Here is a 27,301-nt window from a genome sequence, read left to right as displayed (position 1 = left end):
TATGCAAACATTAAAAAAATACCAGTTATTTTTTCAAACTTTATTCACTTTAGACTGGCCAACAACAACAAAAACAAAAACAAATATCGAATATACAATACGGAATAACTTAGTAAAGCATAACCTGAAAGGCATTGACCTAAGCTGCGTAACGATCGATGACCTACTAACAAAAATCTGTGGCATACACGCATACCATGCGACACAGCGTTCTCCAATTGAATGTATTTGAAAGAAAGATCAATATTTGTATGACTTGTTGAGCGGCGAACGTTCGTAAAAAGAAAAAAAAAACAACAAAAAGGTGTGCAAAAGGTTTAAAACCTTTAAAATGAACTTTGTATTAGACATAGTTGCCATGCTTTTTATACGTACCTATGAAATTAATTGTATTTATGTAAAGAATTAATTAAAATGCGCCACCGTTGTTTTACGCTTATATGGAAGCTTTTATTTTACTAAAGACAAATGCGGCAGTATAATGCAAATGTTGTTCGTTTTCTTTTAGGAAATTAAATCGCATAGCAAATTTATTTGTCATATAAGGTTTTAATGGGGAAATAAAAACAATTATAGAGGCATCAAGTTAGTTGAGGACGAATCTTATATACCCTTCACCATACACCAAGTTTTCCTAAATGTTAAGTCCTGTGTAATATCACAATAACTTCTAGTTCAACTGGTTGCTTCAAAAAACGAATGAAAGGAAGGACATACATTCAGAAACCAGAATTGCCAGTACCTTAAATCGTTCACTTATAGATCCACTTTACAGAAGATACTGCAGAAGTTCATATTTAGATAAAGTTTATGGCAGTGCGATGATTGAAGACTAAAAACAAGAAGGAAAGGAGACCAGAATACCAAATGACAAGTAACAAGTAAAACGTGTTAAGTTCGGCCGTGCCGAACTTTGGATACCCACCAGATTGGATATATTGATCATTCTATTCTATTATAACTGCACTACCATATCCATAATTATATCTAACTAGGGGCTGGTCTGGATCATATGTTATTCAGGTCCCGAGAACTCTTATACAAGTAACAGTTTCAGGGAATAAATTCGATTTTTATGGGATAAGGGCCCTAAATCGGAAGATCGAGGTTTAGGTTAGGTTAGGTAACTGCCCACTATTTCAAATTTCAGTGTAATCGCGTAATAGATGAAGCTTTTATGGGTCTCAAACCCTTCATCAGTAAATCGGTCTATGTGGCCGCTGTATCTAAATATCGTCCGATCTTAACTACATTTTAGTCAGTTGGTGGGAGGCTTAAAACAACTCACCGATTTAAATTTCAGCGGAATCGGGTTATAAATAAAGCTTTTATGGGTTTTAGACCCTTAATCGGCAGATCGGTCTATATGACAACTATTGGGTTCCCCAAAAAGGAATTGCGGATTTTTCATATAGTCGGCGTTTACAAATTTTTTCACAGCTTGTGGCTCTGTAATTGCATTCTTTCTTCTGTCAGTTATCAGCTGTTACTTTTAGCTTGCTTTAGAAAAAAAAGTGTAAAAAAAGTAAATTTGATTAAAGTTCATTCTAAGTTTTATTAAAAATGCATTTACTCTCTTTTAAAAAATCCGCAATTACTTTTTGGGCAACGCAATATATCTAAGTATAGGCCGATCTGAACCATATTAAGGTCAGATGTCGGGAAGCTTATAATAACTCACTGCTTCAAATATTTCAGCAAAATCTGATATTTAATGTAGCTTTTATGGGTTTCAGACCCTAAATCAGCAGGTCGGTATTTATAGCAGCCTATCTGAACCATATTTGAATCGGTTGTCAATGTTTCAGATTTTAGCGAAATCGGGTAATAAATGCAGCTTTTATGGATTTCAGACCCTAAATCGGCAGATCGGTCTATGTCCGAAATATATATACTTTGTAGGTTCGGAAATGGATATTTCTATGTGTTGCGAACGGAATGACTAAATGAATATGCCTCTATTCTATGGTGATGGGTAAACAAATAATTGCTTTGAAGTCCTGAAAGCAGGTTTCAGCTATTCCGAGCGCGTCTAGAGAAAATCATATACAAAATTGACCACGAACATTCCATTAAGGTACATCGAAGATTCTTCTTTCATTTAAAAGGGTGTAGTCGTATTTTTTATATGGCGACCTAGTAGAGGCGTTATAAATCACAGCAACTGTACGAATGAAATATGATGTCCCTGTCTTTTATACAATACAGTGTAAAGCACCTGTGTTCGACCCTTGTTGTATGACAACCATAACAATGTATCCAATCAAAATTGGCAATGATTATCTTTGCTGTACACCTGACTTGCATTGAATGTGTAATGCTTAAAAACACCCTTTATCGCTGTCCTTTTTTAACAACTTTAAAAATTGTATATCAGCGCCTTTAGACATCAGTAGATAATATTTTTGTCCAAGAAATGAATTCTAAATTTTTTTTCATAAAAAGCTTTTGAAATTTATTGGTGGATTAATATTTGGGATATTCACTTATAATAGGGAGGAGGAGACAAAAGGGCTCAAAAATTGGGGACAAGGGACAGAAAAATACTGGCAACACTGCTTTTACCTTCTCGATTGTGCTGCGTGGACTACCACTTTCCTAGAAGCTGGTGTCAGACTAGTCACCCATAGGTGAGCATCATGGTAGTAATTATCCAGTGTATCATCGCCGGCTTAATGCCCAGTTCGTACGGTTGAGTTTCCAGAAGTCATAGTTGTAGAATTCACGACATATAGTCGCGTTTTGATTGGTTTGTATGGTTTTGTATAGTTTTGTAGTTTTTGTATAGAACTTTTACAAGTCGGTTTTGGAGCAGCCTACATTTCTTTGACTTGCCCAAAGCCGTAATTGTGATTCCACCAAACAGAAATAGGCTTGCTTTAACACATAGTATGGTGAAAAGTTGCTTATAGAGCAAACATGGACCTTCGTAGTTTTTTAGTAAATTGTTCGATGAGAACTTTCCACTTGAAATTATGATGAATTATGAGTGCATCTAGCACTTCCAAATATTTATATGTAAAGGGTGATTTTTTTGAGGTTAGGATTTTCATGCATTAGTATTTGACAGATCACGTGGGATTTCAGACATGGTGTCAAAGAGAAAGATGCTCAGTATGCTTTGACATTTCATCATGAATAGACTTACTAACGAGCAACGCTGGCAAATCATTGAATTTTATTACCAAAATCAGTGTTCGGTTCGAAATGTGTTCAAATTTTGACAAATTTTGTTCAGCGATGAGGCTCATTTCTGGTTGAATGGCTACGTAAATAAGCAAAATTGCCGCATTTGGAGTGAAGAGCAACCAGAAGCCGTTCAAGAACTGCCCATGCATCCCGAAAAATGCACTGTTTGGTGTGGTTTGTACGCTGGTGGAATCATTGGACCGTATTTTTTCAAAGATGCTGTTGGACGCAACGTTACGGTGAATGAACACAATTCGAACCGAACACTAATTTTGGTAATAAAATTCAATGATTTGCAAGCGTTGCTCGTTAGTAAGTCTATTCATGATGAAATGTCAAAGCATACTGAGCATCTTTCTCTTTGACACCATGTCTGAAATCCCACGTGATCTGTCAAATACTAATGCATGAAAATCCTAACCTCAAAAAAATCACCCTTTATCAACTAGTTCAATCTTTGTTGTACAATAATCATTACTGCTGCTCAGTTGGCTTTTATGTGGAGAGTTAAAATCGTGAAAGGTTATCTCAATAACTGAATGCAGAGTATTTCGAGGTCTAATCTAATGTGAATTATTTTTGTTTTGCTGAAGTTTATTATAAGGTCATTGTCGTGGCACCATTTACAGAATGCATTAAACTCAGTTTGCATAACTTTGTCTGCCTCTTTTACGTCTTTGTGTGCAACGACTATAGCAGTTTCGTCCGCATATGGGAACATTTCGTTATTATTCAGCAATTTCGCCATTTCCTGTGTATATAGAGTATTGGACCCAGTTTCGAATCCTGCGGCACTCCTTAGCTGGTTACTATGTGACTGCTCATCATTTTATCCAATTTTACCCTATACTTTCTGCAATTGAGATAACGTTTAAACCAGAGTTTTCTGATGTGTTCAGTAGCTGGGTGTGTGACAGTGTGTCGAATGCTTTGTTAAAATCTATAAATAAAACAAAGCATTGGTGAGCCGGGTCTAAATCAGTATGCGTGTATGGCGACCCTCATGGTCGTGGCTCTAGTACAGTGAGATCGAAATGCCTGGCGGAGTGTGTGCACTGAATGGACCTTAGTTTCAAGACATAGTGCTAACATGGATTAGCCGATACGACTGTGCCGTATTGGCGCTTACTTCCTTATCTCTTCTTGTTATCATATATGTTTCTGATAATAACACATGATTTTTTTTTATTTCAGTCTATAGAAAATAAATACCCTTACAGACTAATTACAATATATTTACAAATGTATTAACCTAAGAATTTAAAAATAATATAATTTTCCTTTTTAAACTTTCTCGATTCTCAGATAGATCTGTTATATCTTTCAGTTGATTAAATTGATAACATAGGTGCCGAAAAGGATCATTATTGGCAGTTGGTTTTATAATAAGAAATTTTCGAAAATCAAAATATCTGGTAGGTCTGATAGGAACGTTAAAGAAAATTCGACTCAAAAGAAAGCAGGAATCAATTTGACCATGAATTAATTACTCATACTTAGGTAATGAACTTCTGTCCCAACCATTTCGACGGAGACAAAATAGTAGAAATTGTTTTTGAACCGATTCTATCAAATCGGAATGAATATTGTAGTACGGATCCCATACCACTGAACCGTACTCGAGATTACTTCTAACCAACGACGTATATAAGTTTTTCGTCACAGAGAAATCATTAAGTTCTTTACTGAAGCCAAGGGCACTACTTGCTTTATTTACAACCATTGAGATGTGTTGACGGAAGTTTAAGCGTTGATCTAGAAGAAATTCAAGGTCTTTAAAGCTATAGACTACTTCAAGTTGATTGGAACCCAAAAAGTAGCTAGTTTTAAGAGAGGTTATTCTTGAAAATGATATGTGTTTGCATTTGGAAATATTAAGTTCCATAAAGTTCTGGTTGCACCATTCGTAAAGAGTATCAAGGTCATACTGAAGATAAAACTGTTCATCAGAGTTCCTCGTTGATCTGAAGATCTCATCTTCATACATCAAAATATTCGAGTTCTTCACTTTAAAGGGAAATCGTTTATGAACAAACAAAACAGCACAGTGCCAAGGTGACTACCCTGTAGAACACCTGACTTTTTCATTTATTTTTCATTACAGATCAGTATGGCCACCTTTTCATGGTGGGCTACCCATTCAAACTTAATTATTAACAATAATGCATAGAGAAATAGTGTAGGAGATGACAGTTTTCCAAACATACATTTTTGGTTTTGAAATTTCTTCAAACTTCAAATTTTATCAGCTGACACGAAAACGGAATGTAAAATTTAGTTTTTACTGAATTCAACTTTCCGGTTACGGTCGACAGACGTTCGTTTGTATATGTTTTCATAAAGCAAAACAAACAGCTGACACGTTTTCCCACATTTACGGTATGTTTAGGAGAGCATAACCAGGCCTTAATTTTCCTATCCAGCTTGCAGATATTTTGAAATCTCGGAAAATTTCAGTTCATAAAAACTGTGGGTATTTTAAGTACCCACGGTTTTTAGGAACTGAAATTCATCCCTCAAAAAAAACCAACAATGACAAGTAACCTGCATGGTAGAACGAATTACCCTGATACCCCTATTCTATTGTGAAGCGCAAATACATAAATGCCTTATTCTAATTTTTTATTTTTGAATGAAATAAATTTGAATACAACATTTCAAATGCCCAAATAGCAAACTCTGTACCTTATTTCCAAAGCCCCTTATCGGCATATTATTTTTTCTAAATACAAACATTAAAAACTTTTTTGTTATTATTATTATTTTTTCACAAACTATAGTTTTTGTGAATATGCCTTAGTACATAGTTGTTATCGTTAAATCCAAACGCTTTTTTGCATTTTGTATTTTCTTTATATATTTATAGCTGTCCATCAGGTGACAAAGCCTTATCACCACGCCTCAACGCTATGTCAGTGCTGAAAACTTTGCAACTGTAGCCGAGACACAGCTTTCTTTGATTTGTTGTTATAGCGAGTCCAGCTTGAAGCAACACATGCAAGCGCTAGCACCATCAAACGCCGCTACCAAGTGGCTTATCTGTTGAGAACTTTTGCTCTCGCCCTTATGTGATAATCCTAATCATTGTATTGACACGTTGCTTGTGACGAGACTCCTTTTTTGACTTAAACCAAGTGTTCTTCCTTGGACACCGAACATTTTTTCCAATGTTTTTAACATTATTAATCAGCCTAAGTTTCCTAATAACTTTGTTTGCTTTTGTCACTGGGCGCAGACGACATCATCGATCAGATCATCAACATCATCTCATTCCTGAGGGTACTTTAAGTTTTTTTTTTTTTAAATTTATTTTTTAATGTCTATCTGCCACATGTACATACTTATATTTATATTTAGTTTTTTTTACATTTTTGATTTTATTTTGTTTATTTTTTTTTTGCAGAAAATTGTACAAAAGATTTAAGTTCATCATCGTCGGCAGGCCGCATCAAAAAAGTTCAGTTCTCCAGTGATAGCTTTAAGGTGGAAGACGACGAAATTTGTGACAGCCTTAATTGTATAAATCTTGGCGAACAACAACACCAACATCTGGAAAATAACCATCAATTGGAAAATAATTGTAACAATAGTGCGTCCGCAAATCTTAGACTTATTTTGAATAACAACAACATCAAGATGTCAAATAATGAGAGGCCTAGCTTCTTGGTAAGTAGTGTCTATAAGAAAATTATTTTAAAATTTTTTTCATTCATTATTATTTTTTACTTATAGTCCGATTAGTTTACATGATGATTTATTGGCTTTAGAATAATTCCATTGTTATTGTTAGAAATTAGTTTTGACATGGCACATCAGACATATATTGGGTTGCCCAAAAAGTAATTGCGGATTTTTTAAAAGAAAGTAAATGCATTTTTAATAAAAATTAGAATGAACTTTAATCAAATATACTTTTTTTACACTTTTTTTGTAAAGCAAGCTAAAAGTAACAGCTGATAACTGACAGAAGAAAGAATGCAATTACAGAGTCACAAGCTGTGAAAAAATTTATCAACGCCGACTATATGAAAAATCTGCAATTACTTTTTGGGCAACCCAATAACATTTCTGATTTTGCTTACGACAGTCTATCTGCAATAATTTGCATTTTATACTTTGGAATGTAAAAGTGTCAATTTATAGTACACAGTACTAAGCAAAGAGGTTTTCAAAGCAGAACGCTCAACTTTCATAGTGCAAAGTTGGGCTCACAACATTTGCAAAAGTAGCTCTTAAAATATCTCTACGATATTGGGATATCGTAAGATGGTCCCATCCTTCCATCTGTTTTAATTGCGAGTATAGTATGATTGAAAGATTGCACACTAAAACGCCCTAAATCCTACGAGTAAATGTACTTTAGATACCTTCATCCCATTCAGCAGAGTAGGGACCAAACTCACGGCTATTGGTCCTATTAAGAGGAGCGTTAGTCTCTACAGCAGATCTTGATCCGAAAATCTGATTCTGATCATATCTTATCATATCTACTATCCTGGGTAGTATGTTATTTTTTCATAGAAGAGAGACAATAATCAAGCCAAGTAGGGCACTCGATGTTGTATGTCCTACCGATGTTCTCCGAATGGAGAGAATGATTATGCTTTTGAGGAATAATTATGGAAACCCATGTTGCGGAGGCTCACGGCTGTCAAGAATTGACTGATTCCTTCCACAGTTGTCTTCTGGAAGCTTATGTTCCATTCAAAGCTTCAAAAAAGCTACACTGATGGTATTTGGCTGATCTGGAGCCGGAAATCCAGGCGATTCCGAAGTGTAGGTTAGTTTAGGTAAAAAGAGGGTGCGGTTATTAATCCGCCCCATGCCAAAATGGACGTACACCTAAGCTATTAATCGGCTTGTTATGCGCTCTAAATAATAAATTTCCCCATAGGATTTTCGTTGTCCTACCAACCGTTTCGATATTTCGTTCATAGTCTACGCTCTTCACTCGGACTGCGTCGGCCCGAAAGGCTTCGGGTTAACCAAGTTTATTGACGGCAGTCCTCTTGCATTCACTGCCAATTGGTCTGCTTTTTCATTTCCCCATATTCAGCTATGGCCCGGTACCCAAACGTTGCCGAACGTGCCAGAAGGCGTTAATCTCCTTCTTACACTCCAAGACTGTTCGTGACCTTACCCTCCTGGTTGTTATTGTTCTTACGGTCAGTTTACTGTCCGTTAAGATGTTCACACTCGACGTCCTCGGGTTGGCACCACACCACCTCACACATTCCGTGATCGCCCGAATCTCCGCCTGCAGGACCGTATTATGGCCAGGCAGTCTAAAACTGATCTCAGTCCTTGTGTTCTTAATGTAGACCCCCAGGCCCACTCTGTCCTGTAGCATTGAACCTTCCGAGTAAAATGATCGTCTAGATGGCAATACTAGGATTCCGTCAATCCAAGACTGTACCGCTGGCAGCAGTGCCTCGCACTCGAACTCAAGTGTCGTTTCAGGTATCCGATCGGAAACCTCTTCTTATATTCCTTTCACGTTTCTTATCGTCGGCTCGATTATTCTGCGATGGCATGATCTGCTTCTATCCTCTATCCAATCTCCCATCGCCTTAACACAACCATAGCCGCAATGGCTGCCACATACTTAATCTGTATGTCAATGGGATATTGAGAAGTCTCTAGTGTCCTAGTGGGCGTGGTCCTCATCGCTCTGCCTACAACATGTTCTCTGAAACTTTTGTATTATCCTTACGTTGCACTTTTTCTCCATCGTAGTCCACCAAACTATTGAGGCGTAAGTAAGTTTACGCCTTGGTTTTATCACGCTCCTGTAGAGCCAATGGACTATCCTCGGATTCAGGCCGCATTCCGAGCCTACGGCGCGTCCGAAGTGTATAAAATATCATAAGTGTTATGATATTCATACCTGGGTACCAAAAGCTTCCCTTACGAAACCTTGATATGACAAGAAGTGCGGCACACACAGGAATCCAGAATTAGGAACCAAATAACAGATACAGATCACTATCTTACGATATTGAAAGAATATTTTACTCTGCTAATTGTAAAGTAATGACGACAACGAGGATATCACAGAACCTATCCCTGCTGATAATGTGGAATGTATACCGCCTAGTCAGAAAAAGGTAAGCGTAGCTATAACCCTTTTAAGAACAATGGAACATAAGCCGATGGCTTACCAACTGAATTATTGTTGTTATTGTATCGTAGCCACATTTGTATGTGGAAGTGGCGATCCTCAAGTTTTTATAGTTCACCAAGTTCGTTCCATGAAAGCCATTGGTTACTTGAAGGCGCAAATGTCTCATCTTGTCGTAGCCGGTGCCGCCTGGCCTCTCTCTGAGACTCTCCAATCAATACCGCTGATTGTCCGCGTTTGTAGTAGCAGCTACTCCCTATCCACAATCTGTGGACGTGCCCTGTAGCTCCGAGCTAAGCTTCTCATGATCATGAAGAACACCACACAGATTGGAGTTCAAAGTTCCATCCTGTATGGTACTCATATTTTTCTCGGGTCTGAATTCTTTGACACCGGAGACAAAACGCTGATGACGTATGCAAAATAGCTAGTCCGCGCAATATGGATGGAAGAATGCATATGCAGTGTGTAGCCTTAGAATGCAGTGTGATTGTAACCTTAGAATACACCAAGACAGAATGTTTTAAATACAAAGGGATAAGTCTCCTGTATATTACATAGAAAATATATCTCTATTGTACTGTTAGAGATATTAAAATCTTAAAATAAGTGGGCTTTGTAAATTTAGCTTGAAATCCACTATAGATCACATTAAGCCAAATCCTGAAAAAAAACTGCAAAAAAGCAGGTTGACATTTCTCAACATTTCGTCAACTACAACGTCGCGACATTAACTGACGCCAAATATAAGGTTGTGGTCTTGAAGGAAGAATATGCTTTTAACCTTTCATGCCATAGACAGCTTCGACGAATTCATATAAGAGGACTGCTCTCATATTTATTAGTCCTTACCGAATCAATTCAAACTCTTCCATAATGCTCCTCAAACTTGCTATCGTGTACCAAGAGTATGCTACCGAGCAATTTTCATCGTGATGTTATGGATATCACAATATTTAGTAGGAGGTATATGGCTCTTCAGGTATTAAAAGAATTATCCATTTCTGGTTTTTGCCTTAATTTTTTTCCATTTCTTTTATTAGAGCAAAAATATTTGAAACATTTTTGAATTTTGTAGCTCAATGGTTTGAAAATTAATAATGCAGATAAGACAAATCATGTTTACGTATTTCTTGGCGATTTGATTCAATCTTATTCGAGTGTCTATCCATGTATTCCTTATATATTCTTTATCAGTTCGGAAATTGCTCCCAGCATGCCGCGCAAATAAATAATTTTTTAATTGCACCTTTTTCGCTGATCACATTATTATAATTTTGCAAAGCAATAATTCGTCTAAAGCGCTGTACTTCGACTTATCGACTTAATTATGAAACAATTGCATATACCGCAAGTAGAGTTCCTGAATAATTTCATATGTTTGTCGTTGGACACTATAATTGGTTGTTGTTGCAGCAGTGTGTTTGTTATGTTCTTCCTTTCGTTAACTTGGTTCTGTTGAATATCCAGAGCTCTGCGTCCAGAGGGATCTGGGTCTGAATGAAGTGGGTCTGGCTGGGCGGTTAAAGAGGTGACGAGTGTCGTGTGCTCCCTGGTCGCAATCGGGACACACATCATGCACGTTGGTATCAAGCCTTACCCTGTAGGAGTAGAGGCGGCTGCATCTGCCGGATTGTAATTGAGCCCCTTTGTCTAAAAAATAAACCTGTTCAACTACTGTACTATTGAAGCCAAGCAGGAAATCGAGTAAAGGGAGAATCGCACAAATCGATTTATCTTTTCTCGCTAACTGCGACAGGCTGTCTACTCAATTCTCCAAAAGATCCATTTTGTGACAACAGTCGTTCGCAGAGCCGTTAGATTGAATATTTAATCTCTAGAGCAGCGATGGGCAAATCGCAAATACTATTGCACATTGCAGCGTACGTACGCACAAACCACGCGGGATTGAAAATAATGTGCAAACAAATGTGTTAGCCCATAGCTAATCAAGAGAGAAGGGTTTAGCCTTACAAAAGAGAGCCTCTGGGCTCGAAAAAGAGAATGGTAGCACAAGCTTTAAAAAACTACCGAGTGGATGTCGTTCTTGGAGATCATCCGCCTCCCAAAGCATCTGTTAAATTTAACTCCTATTACAAACCGAAAGTCAACTAAGATCCAGGAGATGCAGCCTGCTCAATACCTTTTAATTCGTCCGGCCTGCAACTAGAGACTACACAAATCTCACATGTCCAATTACAAAGCCAATTGTACTTACTGTCAGATTTTTTTTTGATACACCCACATTGATTCCATCTTTTTACACCCACCACCATAGGATAGGGGATATATTCATTTATTCATTCTTTTATACGCAGGTTAAGTTCTGGAGTGGGCCAAATACAGACCCATATGCCGATTAAGTGTATTAAGCCCGTAACAGGCGCACGGAACTTTAAAACAATAAGCTCTATTAGGCCCATCGATACCCCACCCGAATATGGGCATTTGCATTTTTCCGATTTTGCTAAAATTTGGAACAGTGAGTTGTATTAAAACTCCCAAGATCTGACTCAAATATGGTCCACATCGGGCTATATTTAGATACAGCTGTCATGTAGACTGATCTGCAGCTTTAGGGTGTAAAGACCATGAGAGGCTCATTTATTACCCTATTTGGTTGGAATTTGAAACAGTGAGCTGTTTTAAGGCTTCCGACAATCGACACAAATGTGGTCCAGATCGGACCCATATTTAGATATAGCTGACTTATAGATCGATCAGCCGATTTTAGATGTAGTTTTAAGCAGTAAGTTAAGACTCCCAACATCCAAACCGAATATGGTCTTGATCGGACCATATTTAGATACAGTTGCAATTTAGACCGATCTGCCGATTTAGTGTCTTGAGCCCATAAAAGCCGCATTTGTTACCAGATTTCAATGAAATTTGGGACAGTGAGTTGGACTAGGCCTCCGTTTGTCTAAGCCGGAGGTAGTCTAAATCGGAACATATTTCGATATGGCTGCTATATAGACCGGTCTGCCGATAAAGGGTCTGAGGCCAATAAAATATGCATTTATTAACAGATTTCGTTGAAATTTGTAACTGTTACCTGTATTAAGCTTCTCGGTGCCTGAACCAAATATGATTACTATCAGCTTATATTTGGATATTAATATGGAATAGTAGAGTTATAATAAAATAGGCTAATAAGTATAGGGTGATTTTTTAAGAGTTATAAGATAGTTTTTCAAAAAAACACATAAAATTCAGAAAAATTCATGAAATCTTTTTTTTTTTGAATCGATTGTACGGTCCATATAATTAAACGTTTGAAAATTATTTCATTCAAACGTTTCAAATGGTCCATCCGCTAAGTCCAATTTTGGCATAAACTTTCCACCATTTCGCCCGGTATCTCACGAATAAATGCTTCAATATTGTCTTCTAATGCGTCAATTGAAGCGGGCACAAAAAATAGTCTAAAGGCTTTAAATGGCACGAACTAGGCGACAAATGACCGGTCTCGAATGTGAAATAAAATGTTCACCGTGTTGTGTGGCATGTGGCACTGTCTTGAGCGCTCCCTATTCACAGTAACATTACGATTCGCATCATCTTTGCAGAAGTACGGTCCAATGATGCCCCCAACCCATAAACCGCACCAAACTGTGACTTTTTCTGGATGCATTGGTAACTCTTGCAATGCATCTGGCTGATCTGCACTCCAAAATCGAAAATTCTAATTATTTACGTACCCATTGAGCCAAAAGAGCTTCGTCGCTGAACACAAGTGTGCTGTCCGATTCAAGTTTAAGCTCAATTATAAGTGGCCTCCTTTTTATAGCCGAGTTCGAATGGTGTGCCGCAGAGCGAATCCTTGGGGACAAGTTTTCACATGGCAAGGTGCCTCAGAAATGTCGCCAACATTTGGAGGTAAACACCGCTGAAAATTTTTGTCCCATATTTTCGCCAGGATTCGAAGCTAGGCGTTCAGTGTCATTAGCGGACATGTTAACCTCTGCGATACGGTGGCTTCCACTACTAGTTTAAGTTTACATACGAAAATTCACCTTAATCGGTTGACTTACCTTCGAGATACCGCTATTTTAAACAGGGCCGAATCTTATATACCCTCCACCATGGATCGCATTTGTTGAGTTCTTTGCGCGGTATATCTTTTTAGGCAAACAAAGAATAATGAATAAGAACTGTTATGCTATTGGAGCCACATCAAGTTGTTGTCCGATTCGGACCATAAATGCTGAATATTGTAGAAGTCATTGTGTAATACTTCTGTCCATTCGGATAAGAATTGCGCCTTGTAGGGGCTCAAGATCGATTCAGATCATATTGGACACGTATACTGAAGGTCATGGGAGAAGACGTGTTACAAAATTTCTGCCACGTGGAATGAGAATTTCGCCCTCTAGAGGCTCAAGATGTCAAGATCCCAGATCAGTTATTATGGCAGCTATATCAGGTTATGTAACAACTTCCGCCATACTTAGCACAGTTGTTGCAAGTCAAAATACAAAATAATACTTCATGAAAAATTTCCGCCAAAGCGGAAGATAATTGCGCCCTCTAGAGGCTTAAGAAGTCAAGACCCAAGATCGGTTTATATGGCAGCTATATTAGGGTTTATAACCCGATTTAAACCATACTTAATACAGTTGTTGGAAGTGTTACCAAAACACAACGTGCAAAATTTCAGTCAAATCGGACGATAATTGCGTCCTCTAGACGCTCAAGAAGTCAAGATCCAAGATCGGTTTATATGGCAGCTATATCGAAACATGGACCGATATGGCCCATTTACAATCCCAACCGACCTACACTAATAAAAAGTATTTGTACAAAATATCAAACGCCTAGCCTTACTCCAGGACATGGCTAGTTCGACTTAAAATGTCATGGCTGTCCAATAAATCTTTGCACAGGATAATGCATCCAATACAATGCAACTGCACATAATTAAATACAGTGTTTAACTATCAATGCAGTGGATCTCTACGTGGTCATTTAATTTAGATTATTTTAGTGATAAAACGCATATACGTATGTTATGGAAGGATATCGATAACTGCCTTTTGAAAGAAATTTGCATAGGGAAGGAATATTCACACGCTAGAATCATCAGCACTCATCGGCCATCCGTTTCGGTCTAGTCGCCCCAAGGTCTGCCATCCCTTGATGGTGGGGGTAACGATCCTCGTCAAACTACTATAGGTGAGCAAGCTTATTATTTCAAAGTGCCAATAGCTCGACTTGTCATATCAAGCATCGTAGGCGATGCCGGCCGGCTTTTCATTTAGACTCTACTCGATACAGCTGATTGTCAACGACTGCAGTTGCAGTTACTCCATATGGAGTATTCCTTAATAGGCAACATCTGGACCGGAACCGGTAGCTGAGCTTCTCATGATAACAATGAACACCACGCAGATAAGAGCTCAAATACAACCCCATGGCAGCCGGTTGTACGTACCGGATTGACCCGATGAAGTCCTTCATTGGTAAGGGCTGCCGCCTCAGTGTACACCACACTGCTACAACAAAACACAAAGAGCTCAAAGTTCCAACCTATGTGTTGCTCATAGTTATCCCATGCCGGGTGGTTGTACTAGTTCATCGTTTCGTTCTAGATAAGTGATGGGCGAACGAAAATATGTCTACATTATTTCCAAGTTTGTGAGCTGATGTATAATATTGTGTGTGAATTTGCCCATTTCTGCTCTAGATCATAAAGATCCACCCCGACGTCTTTGGTATATACATTGTATGGAGCATTCCACTATCCACAAACCTGTGGAAGCGTCCGGTAACTCTCAGATGAGCATCTCTGATAACGATCAACATCTCATAGATCAGAGATCAAAGTTCAAGCCAGTATGGCCCTCATAGTTATCCTGTGCCGGATCTACTAAGTGGTATCACTCTGCAGTTTGCCTATGATTGAGTTTAAACTTAAATGGGATAGCACTCATTGATATGATAGAAGTTTCCCCACTGTTCCTCAATGGAATGTTTATACGCAAAATTTTATTTTTTTTATATATCAGACAGCCTTGAAGACGTACTTGAAACAATTGTTTACCTATTTTCCTGAACGGCTACATTTCTTTGGAATGTAAAAAATATTTTATGAGTTTCTTTTATGTTAACGTTTTGCCCTCCACCGTAGGATAGGTGGTATATTCATTAATCATTTCGTTTGCAACATATCGAAACATCGATTTCCGGCCCTACAAAGCATATACATTTCGGATCGTCGTAAAATTCTAAATCGATTTAACGATATCCGTGTGCCTGCCCGTCCGTCTTTTGTAATCACTCTACAGCCTTCAAAAATTGAGATATTGAACTGAAATTTGAAACAGATACGTCTTTGATGCACGCTGTTTAAGTTCTTGAGCAGGCCATATCAGACCATATTTGGATATAGCTGCTATATAGACCGATTTTCCTATAAAGGGTCTAATGCCCATAAAACACTTTATTTTTCATCCGATTTTGCTGAAATTTGAAACAGTGAAAGGGTTCTCTACAAATGACCAAAATATGGTTCAGATCGGACAATATTTGGATATAGTTGCCATATAGAACGATCTCCCGATAAAGGGTGTGAAGAAAGCTTTATTTTTTATCCGATTCCGCTGAAATTTGGAATAGTGAGCAGTTTTAAGCCTCCCAACATTAAACAAATCGGGCAATATTTAGATATGGCTGCCATATAGACCGATCTCCCTAGAAAGGGTTTGAAGGCCATAAAAGCTTTATTTTTTATCCGAATTCGCTATAATTTGAACAGTGAGTTATTTTTAGCCTCCTGATACCCGACCTAAATATGGTTCAGATCAGACTATAGATATAGCTGGTATATAGACCGATCTGCGGATAAGGGGACTGAAGCCCATTAAAGCTTTATTTGTTACCCGTTTTCGCTGAAAATTGAAACAGTGAGTTTTTCTAAGCCTCACGATATCCGACCTTAATATGGTTCAGAACGGTTTATAATTGGATATATCTGCCAAAACGCCAATATTTTGTTCTACAAACTTGAATAGTGACATATATATTAGACCATTCAATGTCCGTGCCGAATTTGGGTGCTTAAGTTATCCAATTTTCACTGGATTGTGACGAAATGGGGTTTACATATATACAATTCACTGGATTGTGACGAAATGGGGTTTACATTTATACCCGAGGTGGTGGGTATTCAATTCACTGGATTGTGACGAAATGGGGTTTACATATATACCCGAGGTGGTGGGTACTCAAAATTCGGCGCGACGGAATGCCTTTTTACTTGTTTTTGTTACTTGTGTAATGACATAATGAACTCATAGCAAAGGAATGCCCTTCTTGAAAGTGCTTTTGAACAAAGTGGACTTGTAAAGTGAAAAAGATGCGATACAAAACTTGTTGTTGTAGGAGTGTGTTGTACACTGAGGCGACAGCCCCTGCTGATGAAGGACTTCATCGGGTCAATCAGGTACGCATAGCCGGCTGCGATGGGATTGCGATACTAAGGTCTTATATACAGTGGAATCCGCCTTATTGGACATCTTTTAATTAAAATAATCGATTAATTGAAAAAAATAACTTGAACTAAATGATTTTAAGGACTTTTTAGCACACTTAACTCCGCTAAATGAAAAACTGCTTAATTGAAATACAAATGTATGCCACAGAAAGCCACAATTCAAGGACGCGAGTATAACTCCGCTTAATTGAAAAGATTTATTATAAAATGTTTACGTTTGGTCAAAGTTGCGATTTCAACAAGCTTCACTACATCTATTCCTAAGAATTTTTTCTGTTTTCAATTTTTCGGATTCGACTGTAATGGCAAAATTTGTAAGGATTTTTAGAGTAAGTTTAGCTTTGGTTGAGATTGAATTATAGGCCATATGGAAAGTTTCCAAATGTGAACCCTACTCAAGTTTCCCGCTGGGTATACATTGGATTGTTTTGGTTAAAAAAATAACTTGTGTACACATGTCTGTGGCAATTGAAACTGCTCTGGGGAGTTTATAGCTAGTCCATGTAGTCCGAATGTGTCATTGAAATGCCTTTGTAATTCTAAATACAGTCGAAACCGTATAAGTGAAACACTTAAAATCATAAATTTTGTTTCACTTATCCGAAATTTTCAGTTAAGCATTGGTTGGATAAGTGAAATTAATTTTCAGTTAAGCGATACAAGCATGAAAGGGAGCTAATTTTTTAATTTTTGAGTTGAAAAAGAACATTACCTGGTGGGATTCTTTAAAAGTCAGAGACAACCATAAGCGAAATATCAAAACATGTTTTTGCGAATTTCATTGTTATACCCTCCACCAAAGAATGGGAGTATTCTAATTTCGTCATTCCGTTTGTAACACATCGAAATATTGATCAGAGGCCTAACAAAGAATATATATTCTTGATTGGCTTGACATTCATAGTCGATTAAGCTATGTCCGTCCGTCCGTTTGTCTGTCTAAAGCACGCTTTCGAAGGAGTAAAGCTAGCCGCTTGAAATTTTCCACAAATACATCTTATTAGTTAAGGTCGGTTGGGATTGTAAATGGTCCATGTTTTGATATAGCTGGCATATAGACCGATCTTGGATATTGACTTCTTGAGCAGCTAGAGGGCGCATTTTATCCGATTTTGCTGATATTTTGCATGAGGTGTTTTGTTATGATTTAAAACTACTGTGTCAAATAGGATTTAAATCGTTTCGTAACCTGGTATAGTTCCTATGTAAACCGAAATCGGTATCAGTTTTGATATAGTTGCCATATAGAACGATCTTGGATCTTGACTTCTAGAGCCGCTACAGGGCGCATTTGGCTGAAATTTTGCATGAGGTGTTTTGTTATGATTTAAAACAACTGCGCCAAATATAGTTTAAATCGGTTCATAACCTGGAATAGCTCCTATATAAACCAATATCGGATCTTGAATTCCGATTTAGCTCAAATTTCGCACAAATTGTTATATTCCCAACAACTGTGCCAAGTATGGTTCAAATCGGTTAATAACTTGATATGGGTCCCATATAAACTGTGAGACGCTAGAAGGCGCAATTTTTATGCGATTTTAAATATGATAGATTCCATATCGATCCATAGTGGAGGGAATATAAGATTCGGCCAGGCCGAACTTGGCACGCTTTAACTTTTTTTAATTCCAATCCCAGTTAATTTCCCATAGAAATAACTTTTTCACTCATGTGATTTAAATTTCATAAAAAAACAGAAATTGGTGTGTAAGAACCTTTTCAGCTTATCGGTATTTTCAGTTAAGCGATTTTTCACTTAAGCGAATTCAATTGCATTGAATAACACTCAAAATGATTGGTTCTTTTGAACAAAAATTTCACTTTCATTTCAAGCGGGATTTTTCCCTAAGCGTATTACAGCTATGCGGTATCGACTGTATTGGAATGGGTCTCCTTACAGAAAATAGAGCAAATATGGTTAATTTTTGTCTTCAAAAGAAACTTATTTTTATATATGTAGTTTGGTTTTACATGCATTGCATAAGCATTAAAAAGTTCCTTGCTATTATCTTGAAATCGTTGAATGGGAACATCCTTTAACTTTTATGAGTAAATGCATTAATTAATATTTTTTGGGTAACATTTCCCTTGGCTATCAATATTTAAACTAAAATAACTAAAAACAAATTCCCATTATCGCACTAACAATATTGGCACTCTGGTGAACATTTCCCCATCAGTAATGAACATGTGAAACCTCTTAAGTAATTCCCAATATTATATTGCAGGCTGGCCTGTTACAGAAAATTTTTATTGGCCAAAATAGAGAGGTACGTTTTTGTTAATATCTCTATCGTACTACTACTACTACTACAACCACTTCTTAGGAAAAGGTTCTGCAAATTTGAAAAAAGCTCAAAATTTAAAATTTATTCATTTTCACCATATTGTTGTTTTTCCTATTCAACCGAATTGAATGACTTCGATTTTAATGGAAATTTCTTAATGTTTTATTTATTTTTAGGTTGGCGATGAACCTGAAGAAATGACCAATGGCCATGAGGCTGGAGAATCGAGTGATGAGTTCCCACAAAAGCTTCAAAATGATAATCGATCGAGCAGTGATTTGTCGGAAAAAAGAAAACGTCTGAGGCAAGTCTTAAAAAATAGATAAAAATTGTTATTATACCCTCCACCATAGGATGGGGGTATACTAATTTCGTCATTCTGTTTGTAACTCCTCGAAATATTCGTCTAAGACCCCATTAAATCGGTCCATAACCAGATATAGCTGTCATATAAACCTATCTGGGGTCTTGACTTTTGATCGTCTAGGTCGCAATTCCTACCCGATTGAAACACAACGTGTTTCGATATGACTTCCAAATACTGTGCTAAGTATTATTTAAATCGGTCCATAACCTGATATAGCTGCCATATAAACCGATCTTGAAACTTGGCTTTTTGAGGCACTAGAGGGCGCATTTCTTCTCCGATTTGGATGAAATTTTGCATGAGGTGTTTTGTTATGACTTCTAACAACTGTGTCAAATATGGTTGAAATCGATTTATAACCTGATATAGCTGCCATATAAACAGATCTGGGATCGTGACTTCTTGATCTTCCAGAGGGCGTAATTATTATCCGATTTGGCTGAAATTTTGTACAACGGCTTCTCCCATGACCTTCAACATACTTGTCGAATATGGTCCGAATCGGTCTATAGTCTGATACAACTCCCATATAAACCGATCTCTCTATTTTATTTCTTGCACCCCTAAAGGGCGCAATTCTTACTCAAATTGGCTGAAATTTTACACAAGACTTCTACAGTGGTCTCCAACATTCAATTCAATTATGGCTCGAATCGGACTATAACTTCAATATTAAAACAATTATTTCCTTTTATCCTTTGTTTGCCTAAAAGGACATATCGGGAAAAGAACTCGACAAATGCGATCGATGGTGGAGGGTATATAAGATTCGGCTCGTCCTAACTTAACACGCTTTTACTTGTTTTTCAAATAATACTAGGAGTCTTTCTTGACGTCTGGTGCTTCGAAGGCATCTCACTAAGCCTTCCTTGTCTCAACAGATTATTGCATTACTGTCATTGTCAGTTTTCTGCTTCATATTTATTTTGAGACATTTCCTCTCCTCTCCGGTGACAATTCCATACGAAATTCTGTAATTGTGACCATTTACTCCCCGAAGTAGTCATTTTATGAATACACCAAATAGTATTTATATGGTTAACCTATACGAAGCTAATGAGTTTTTTAATAATTTTGTTATTCATTTATTACTTTAAAATAATACCCCCATTTTGGCACAATCGATAATCGAAAGCATTCCATTATTAGCTGTGATAAATGATTTCTCGTTTAATTATAAATCAGTTTTCCATCACCTTTAACAATTCCCTGCCATCTGGTCACCCATGTGAAAAGAGGCAAAGTAAACAGGTGATCGGTTTACATGAGGCATGATGTGGTCCCAGTCGCCACCAATTTATGAAAACAATAAACAACGTCATCGTTTGGTATACCACCATACCGAAAACAAACCGACCGGTGGTACAGATATACTCTCTACTGTGACACACTCTCAATGTGGCGAACATAATACCACCGGCCGACCGCCCCAACCGGCCGCTACACTCAACAAGCAAACGTCAACAAACATCGTACGATGTGGTTTGTATACATGATTTCTGTTGTACCATATACATACACTTGCACACATCTACATAGACATGCCATCAGTGTTGAGCTAATTCGATTTAGTTAGACCCAAATAGTGCTAGTTTTGGTCTAATACAATAAAGATAGAGTCATGTCATTTATCAGGGGATTGTTATACTAAGAGGAAGACAATTTAAATGTTTAGCACACATTTGTTAGAAGACATTTAACATTTGACTATATGTAACCAATTAGTCATTTTGCCATTCAATTTGCAACACATCAAATTATACATTTTCAACCCTACATCGTATACATACTAGATCACCGTTATATTCATAGACGATCTAGGCATGTCCGTCTGTTTATTGAAAGATAGAGCATATATCTTGATATAGCATACTTTCGTTTCTCCCGATAAAAGTCACGATTACTAGCCTTTTCGCTTTTACAGTGAGTATGGACCAGATCTGACCAAATTTGTTTGCAGCTGCTTTATAGGCCTGTTTTTCGATGAAAGCATTGAACGAACAAAGCCTCATTTCATTTCGTTATTTACCCAGAAATTACAAAATTTGGAAGAGAAATTTAAAGCATTGATACCCCTGGTAACCTTGACATCCATGATTTTATTCTGCACTCTTAACAAAACACAGAAACGACAAGAAGTGAAACAAATTTGAGTTATCTCCGGCGATTTTTTCAGTAATTAATTTGGTATTTATATGTATGTCGTAAAAACCTACCAAAAATATAGGTCAGCCTACCAACCTACCAAGAGAATAAAAACCTACCCATTTTGGTAGGAACCTACCAAAAACGGCAACACTGGTCAGGATCTTCAATCGGGAGTTTGGGAGCTATATCCAAATATGGTCCGGGGCTAAATATCAGAAAAATCGGACTATAAATGTTTGCTTTATGGTGCCAAGGCCTTAAATCGGGAGTCCAGTCTATATGGCTGCTACATCAAATATGGTCCCATCTTATCGATAACGATCTCTGTGCTTAATTTGAACGTAATCGTGTAATAAATGTGCGTTTATTGGGTTCAGGATCTTAAACAGAAGATCGGTGTACATGGGGGCTATATCTAAATATTGTCCGATCTCAACCATACTCGGCACGAATGGAGAGGCCTTACAAAACTCTCGGGGCTAAATTTCAGGGAAATCGGGTAGTAACTGTGCGTTGTATGTGGTAACGACGTCAAATTGGGAGATCGGTCTATATGCGCTGAATATGCTGTATCCAAATATGGTCTTATCTAGACTATACTTAACACGGATGTCGAAGGGCTATTAAATTGTATTAAATACGCATTATATGGGCTCAAGTTCTTAAATCGGCAAATCGGTCTAAATGGGATAATACATATTATTAGATATAGTCCGATATAGGTCATATTGCCATACTGAAGCGTGATTTCAACAGATAGTCGGGCATGAATCGTCCTAGATCCTCTTAGAATTTTATGAGGATCAAGAATATATATACGCTGTAGGGTCGGAAATCGATATTTCGATGTGTTGGAAACGGAATGACAAAATGGATATACCCCCGCTCCACGGTGGTGGTTACATTTAAAAGGTTAATTTTTATAGGTCACTTGACGTATCTACAATGCTTTTGATTAATGTGTCGCAATAACCATAAATTGCGCATAACCAGATTTGCGATAACCGAGTACACCCTGTATTAGAAGAACTTACATTTTCAATCAATTTGTATACCCTACATCACCACTGTGGTACAGGGTATATTATAAGTTTGTGCATTTGTTTGCCGCGAAGAAGGAGAAGAGCTAGACCCATTGATAAGTATACCGATCGACTCAGAATCACTTTCTGATTCGATTTAGCCATGTTCGTCTGTGAGTCCATGTATTCTTTTAACCAAAGTGCAGGTCGTATTTGTTGTCCAATTATCACGAAATTTTGCACATATCACTTTTTTGGCCCAATGACGGACGCTATATTGGTAAAAATCGGTTCAGATTTATATATAGCTCCCATATATATGTATCGCCTGATTTGCACTTAAATCGCCGTAGTAACTACAATTTTCAACCGATCTGCACAAAATTTGGCGTAGATTGTTTTGTTTTTGATCTTAACATATCAGCAGAATTCCATCAAAACCGGTTCAGATTTAGATATAGCTCCCATATATATTTATAGCCCGATTTGCACTTAAATGGCCGTAGGAGCTACAAATTTCAACCGATCTTCACAAAATGTGGCACGGACTGTTTTGTTAGTGATGTTAACATATCTCCGAAATTTCATCAAAATCGGTTCATATTTGGATATAGCTCCCATATATATGTATCGCCCGATTTGCCGTAGTAGCTACAAATTTCAACCGATCTTCACAAAATTTGGCACGGACAATTTTGTTATTGATTTTATCATAACTGCAAAATTTCATCAAAATCGGATCAGATTTATATATAGCTCCCATATATATGTATCGCCCGATTTGCACTGAAATGACCGTAGTAGCTACAAATTTCAACCGATCTTCACAAAATTTGGCACGAATTGTTTTGTTACAGATTTTAACATATATGCTAAATTTCATCAAAGTCGGTTCAGATTTATATATAGCTTTCATATATATGTATTGCCGGATTTAAACTTAAATGGCCGTAGTAGCAACAAATTTCGACCGATCTGCACAAAATTTGGCACAGATTGTTTTGTTACCGATCTTAACATATCTGCGAGATTTCATCAAAATCGGTTCAAATATGGATGTAGCATCCATACAAATTTATCGCCGGATTTGCACTTATATGGCCGTAGTTATAACAATTTTCAAACGATCTGTTTAACGTCGGTTCAGATTTAGATAAAGCTCTCATATACATATTTATTTATATTTTGCCCGAATTTATTGTTGTAGGGTAGGTGTAGGGCATTATATAGTCGGCTCCGCCCGACTTTTGCCTTTCCTTACTGGTTTTCTATAAAATTGCATTTTTAATAAAAGATTGAATAAATAATGTCGTTTTCTATAAAAAAATCGCACATCGATTATTGTTTGGTGAAATTCTAATTTTACCTAAATCTCTTACAATTGGAATAAGAAAAGTTTATTTATTATTTTTTGGTCCAATGGAAGGTCTTATTAAATCGATTTAACGAACGATGCAAGCAACAGTAAATATTGATATTTTATTTATAGTGCATAAAAGACCAACAATTTCATTTAACAATTCATCTAACACTTTGAAGCACTTGAATTTTCAAAATTGCTCTCGCATATATATTTTGCCAACACTATTGTTGTTGGAGTAAGTTTTATTAATAAAATATAAAGGCATTGTTTCGCATATACATACACATGTACGCATTACATAGGTATCTCATTTGTGTAAACAAGAAGAAAAAATATGAATGAATGAGTACTCCCTCACTACGTTACTCCCCAATGAGATACTAGCTAAAAAAAAAGAGATGAGATAAAATGCCGCCAAATAGCTAACAGGTCCACAATTTAATTAGGCAATGAAGCAACATTCCAATATTGTTGTTTTCACTTTCCGTAAAGGTGCCAACATTGTTTTGTGTGCATTTTTAAAGATATTTTTTTATGGATATAGGAAATCTAATAACAATTAGGCACTAGGAACCTGCTGCAATAACTGGCCTAAAAAGCGGCTCAACGCCCCTCGTCTGACTACATTGTGTGAAACGACAATGAGAAAAAAAACCCTGCTGCTCCCACTTTCTCTCAGCAGTGCGCAAATCTTTTCGGGTTGTGAGAGCAAAAGTAGAAGAGCTGACGTTTTGCGTTGTTGGGGTTGTCTGTTGGCCATAACTGACTCTAGCTGTCATCTCGTATTAACGTTTTCCCTCGTTAGTAGCGTTAGTAGTATTTTGAACGTCGCTTGTATTACAACGTTAACGGGTTTCGGCCTTTTCGGTAGAGTGTGGAGTAATAGTAGTAAAGAAATTTGTTTTTGTGTTACCAACGGTCGATTGTCCTCTAGTGTGTCATTTGTAAATAATAGTTGTTGCTGGTATCTGCAGTGTTTAAACGTAGTACCACACGACGTATTTTTGTTGGAATATTTAAATATATTTTATGTTTTTTTTTCTGTTTTATGTTTCTTTTTTTTGTGAGAGTGTTTAGTAGACTAGTTTGAGTTGAAGAGTGAACAAACAAAACGCCTGTTTCATTCGATTTATACGTCATTAAATTTTATAAAAAAAAAATTAAGAAAGAAAAATTAAGTGTTTCTTATAATTTGTGTATGCTTTTAGTAGTTTTTGCACTACTATTGAATATAATGCTAAAAAGACGGGCCAGCAAACGTTTTGTTCTCGACCAACAGCAGAAGGAAGTTAACGCTAATACGAGCAGCACCAACAACACAATGACATCAATGCCTGGCATTAGTGTAACCATGCCAAATGGTTCCGCCGAGGAAAACCTAAATCATCAAAAAAACTCTTCAAACCCTGTTGGCCAACAAAGTGTTGATCAAAACTCAAATAAGTCTTTACTGTCAGCAACGAATATAGCCGGGGCTACAACAACTCTTAAGTAATTACCACCAAAACACATACACACACAAATAACAATAATAATAAAATATAAGGGTCACTCCACGGTAAAAACAAATCAAATGTATTAACATTTTTATATAAATCAGCAAAGGATTCAAATATGTATGTATATATATTTCCGATCTATATATTATTAGCCGCCGCAAAATTCCGAGGGTCTATCCCGGCTGTCCGATTATCTTACTTTACTTTAATTGGCTATGACAGAACATTTGTTCCACCAGCCGAACGTAGTATAGCGTTCCAAGCGTCTCGATCTTCTGCGCTTATTCTAAAATCTCTGACACCAAATTTCGAGGTGTGTCCCACCACTTGATCTTTCCATCGGTTTGCATGTACCACCGTGTTTACCTTCAAAAGACTTCTTTGCTAGAGCTTCTTCGTCCATTCTGACAACATGACGTAACCAACGCAGCCGTTGTATTTTGATGCGTGTAACTATGCTATCCTCGTCATACAGCTCGTGGTTCATACGTCCCCTATATTCTCCATTAAAGCAATCTGGTCCATATATTTTACGAAGAACCTTTCTCTCAAATACTCCAAGCACTATCTCATCTGCTTTCACAAGTACCCATGCCTCAGAACCATAGAATAACACGGGTAGTATCAGAGTCTTGTATAGTGTAATCTTCGTCTGTCGAGAGGTGGCCTTGTTTCTAAACAGCTTACTTAGTTCAAAGTAGCATCTGTTTGCTAGTATTATTCTTCGCTTTATCTCAAAACTGGTGTCATTCGTTTTGGTTACGGCGGTGCCGAGGTAGATGAAGTAACTGACTATCTCAAAGTTTTGGTTCTCAACTTTCTCCATTTTCTTTATCTGCTCGGTTGTACAAGGCGTTTTGGGAGTTGAAACCATCAATTTCGCCTTATCTCCATTTACTGCGAGACCCTGACTCTCTTTCGATTATTTCAAAGGCTGCAGTAACTACTTCCGGTGACCGACCTATGATGTCGATGCCCGATTATCTGTCTATTGAAATAATGAAACAGTTTTAAAAAAATTAAGCTACGTGTATTGTGCCGAAGTTTCAGCAGTTTATGTTCTTATCCATAGGCAGATTGTGTTCGAAGATGGGCGATATCGGACTCTATTTTTATATATTATCTACCAAGCTAGTCGCTCGAAATTTTGTATTGAACTTCTTATTAAACTTCGTACATTACATGGTTTGGGATTGATAATGACCTAAATCGGTCCTTGTTTAGACAACCCCTAGAGGGCACAATTATTATTCAATATAGCATGATTTATGTTATGACTTGCAATATTCATGCCAATTATGGATGGTTCAAATCTGATATAGCTCCTATAAAAACATGTTTCAATTGGAGTTTTTGAAAAAATTATAGATCCTACCCCTGCTCCATGGATGCGATCTATGCAGCAGGGTATATAAGATTCGTCACCGACAAACTTTATGGGATTTTACTTCTACTTTGCCTGAATTTTGGAACCCTGGATTGGAGTACAAGTACAGTATGCTGGTAAAACGGCGTAAAAATTCCCCCAGAAACTCAAATATGAAATCCGTTTTTGAGGCTACGGCCCGGTGGGCAAACCAACCCCAACTATTTACTATAGTAGCAAAATAAATTAATGCCCTAATTAAAGGCCTATGTTATAATAGCGGGTGAACAAAAACTTTTCGTCCACTGCTCTGGTCTTCCAAGTATTTTTTACCATTCTTGCAACAAGTGTCCGAGGGTTGTTATGATAGAGGATTACGGCTCCGTGTCAAATATTTTGGTCGTTTTTTTATTGTTTATTCTCTTCAAACGAATCCA

The 27,301-nt window shown here is 37.2% G+C and overlaps 1 protein-coding gene across 2 annotated transcripts in view; it reads left to right on the top strand.

The window, feature by feature from the left end:
- The first annotated feature begins 6,341 nt into the window (after positions 1 to 6,341).
- LOC106092987 (acetyl-CoA carboxylase) overlaps positions 6,342 to 27,301 on the top strand; it is a 44,885-nt gene continuing 23,925 nt past the window's right edge. Inside the window, exons 1-4 of one of the 2 annotated variants that reach the window (XM_059369638.1) lie at positions 6,342 to 6,468; positions 6,593 to 6,855; positions 19,040 to 19,081; positions 19,276 to 19,403. In XM_059369638.1, coding sequence (XP_059225621.1) covers positions 6,357 to 6,468; positions 6,593 to 6,855; positions 19,040 to 19,081; positions 19,276 to 19,403 — 545 coding nt within the window. In that variant the 5' untranslated portion in view covers positions 6,342 to 6,356. Of the gene's footprint in view, positions 6,469 to 6,592; positions 6,856 to 19,039; positions 19,082 to 19,275; positions 19,404 to 25,218; positions 25,491 to 27,301 lie in introns of those variants that run through there. The other variant, XM_013259949.2, reaches the window with a different exon arrangement.

Source organism: Stomoxys calcitrans, chromosome 5 (assembly GCF_963082655.1).
Source record: "Stomoxys calcitrans chromosome 5, idStoCalc2.1, whole genome shotgun sequence".
NCBI classification, from domain to species: Eukaryota; Metazoa; Arthropoda; class Insecta; order Diptera; family Muscidae; genus Stomoxys; species Stomoxys calcitrans.
Note: the sequence above shows the minus strand (reverse complement) of the source record. Positions and strands in the feature narration are given on the sequence as shown.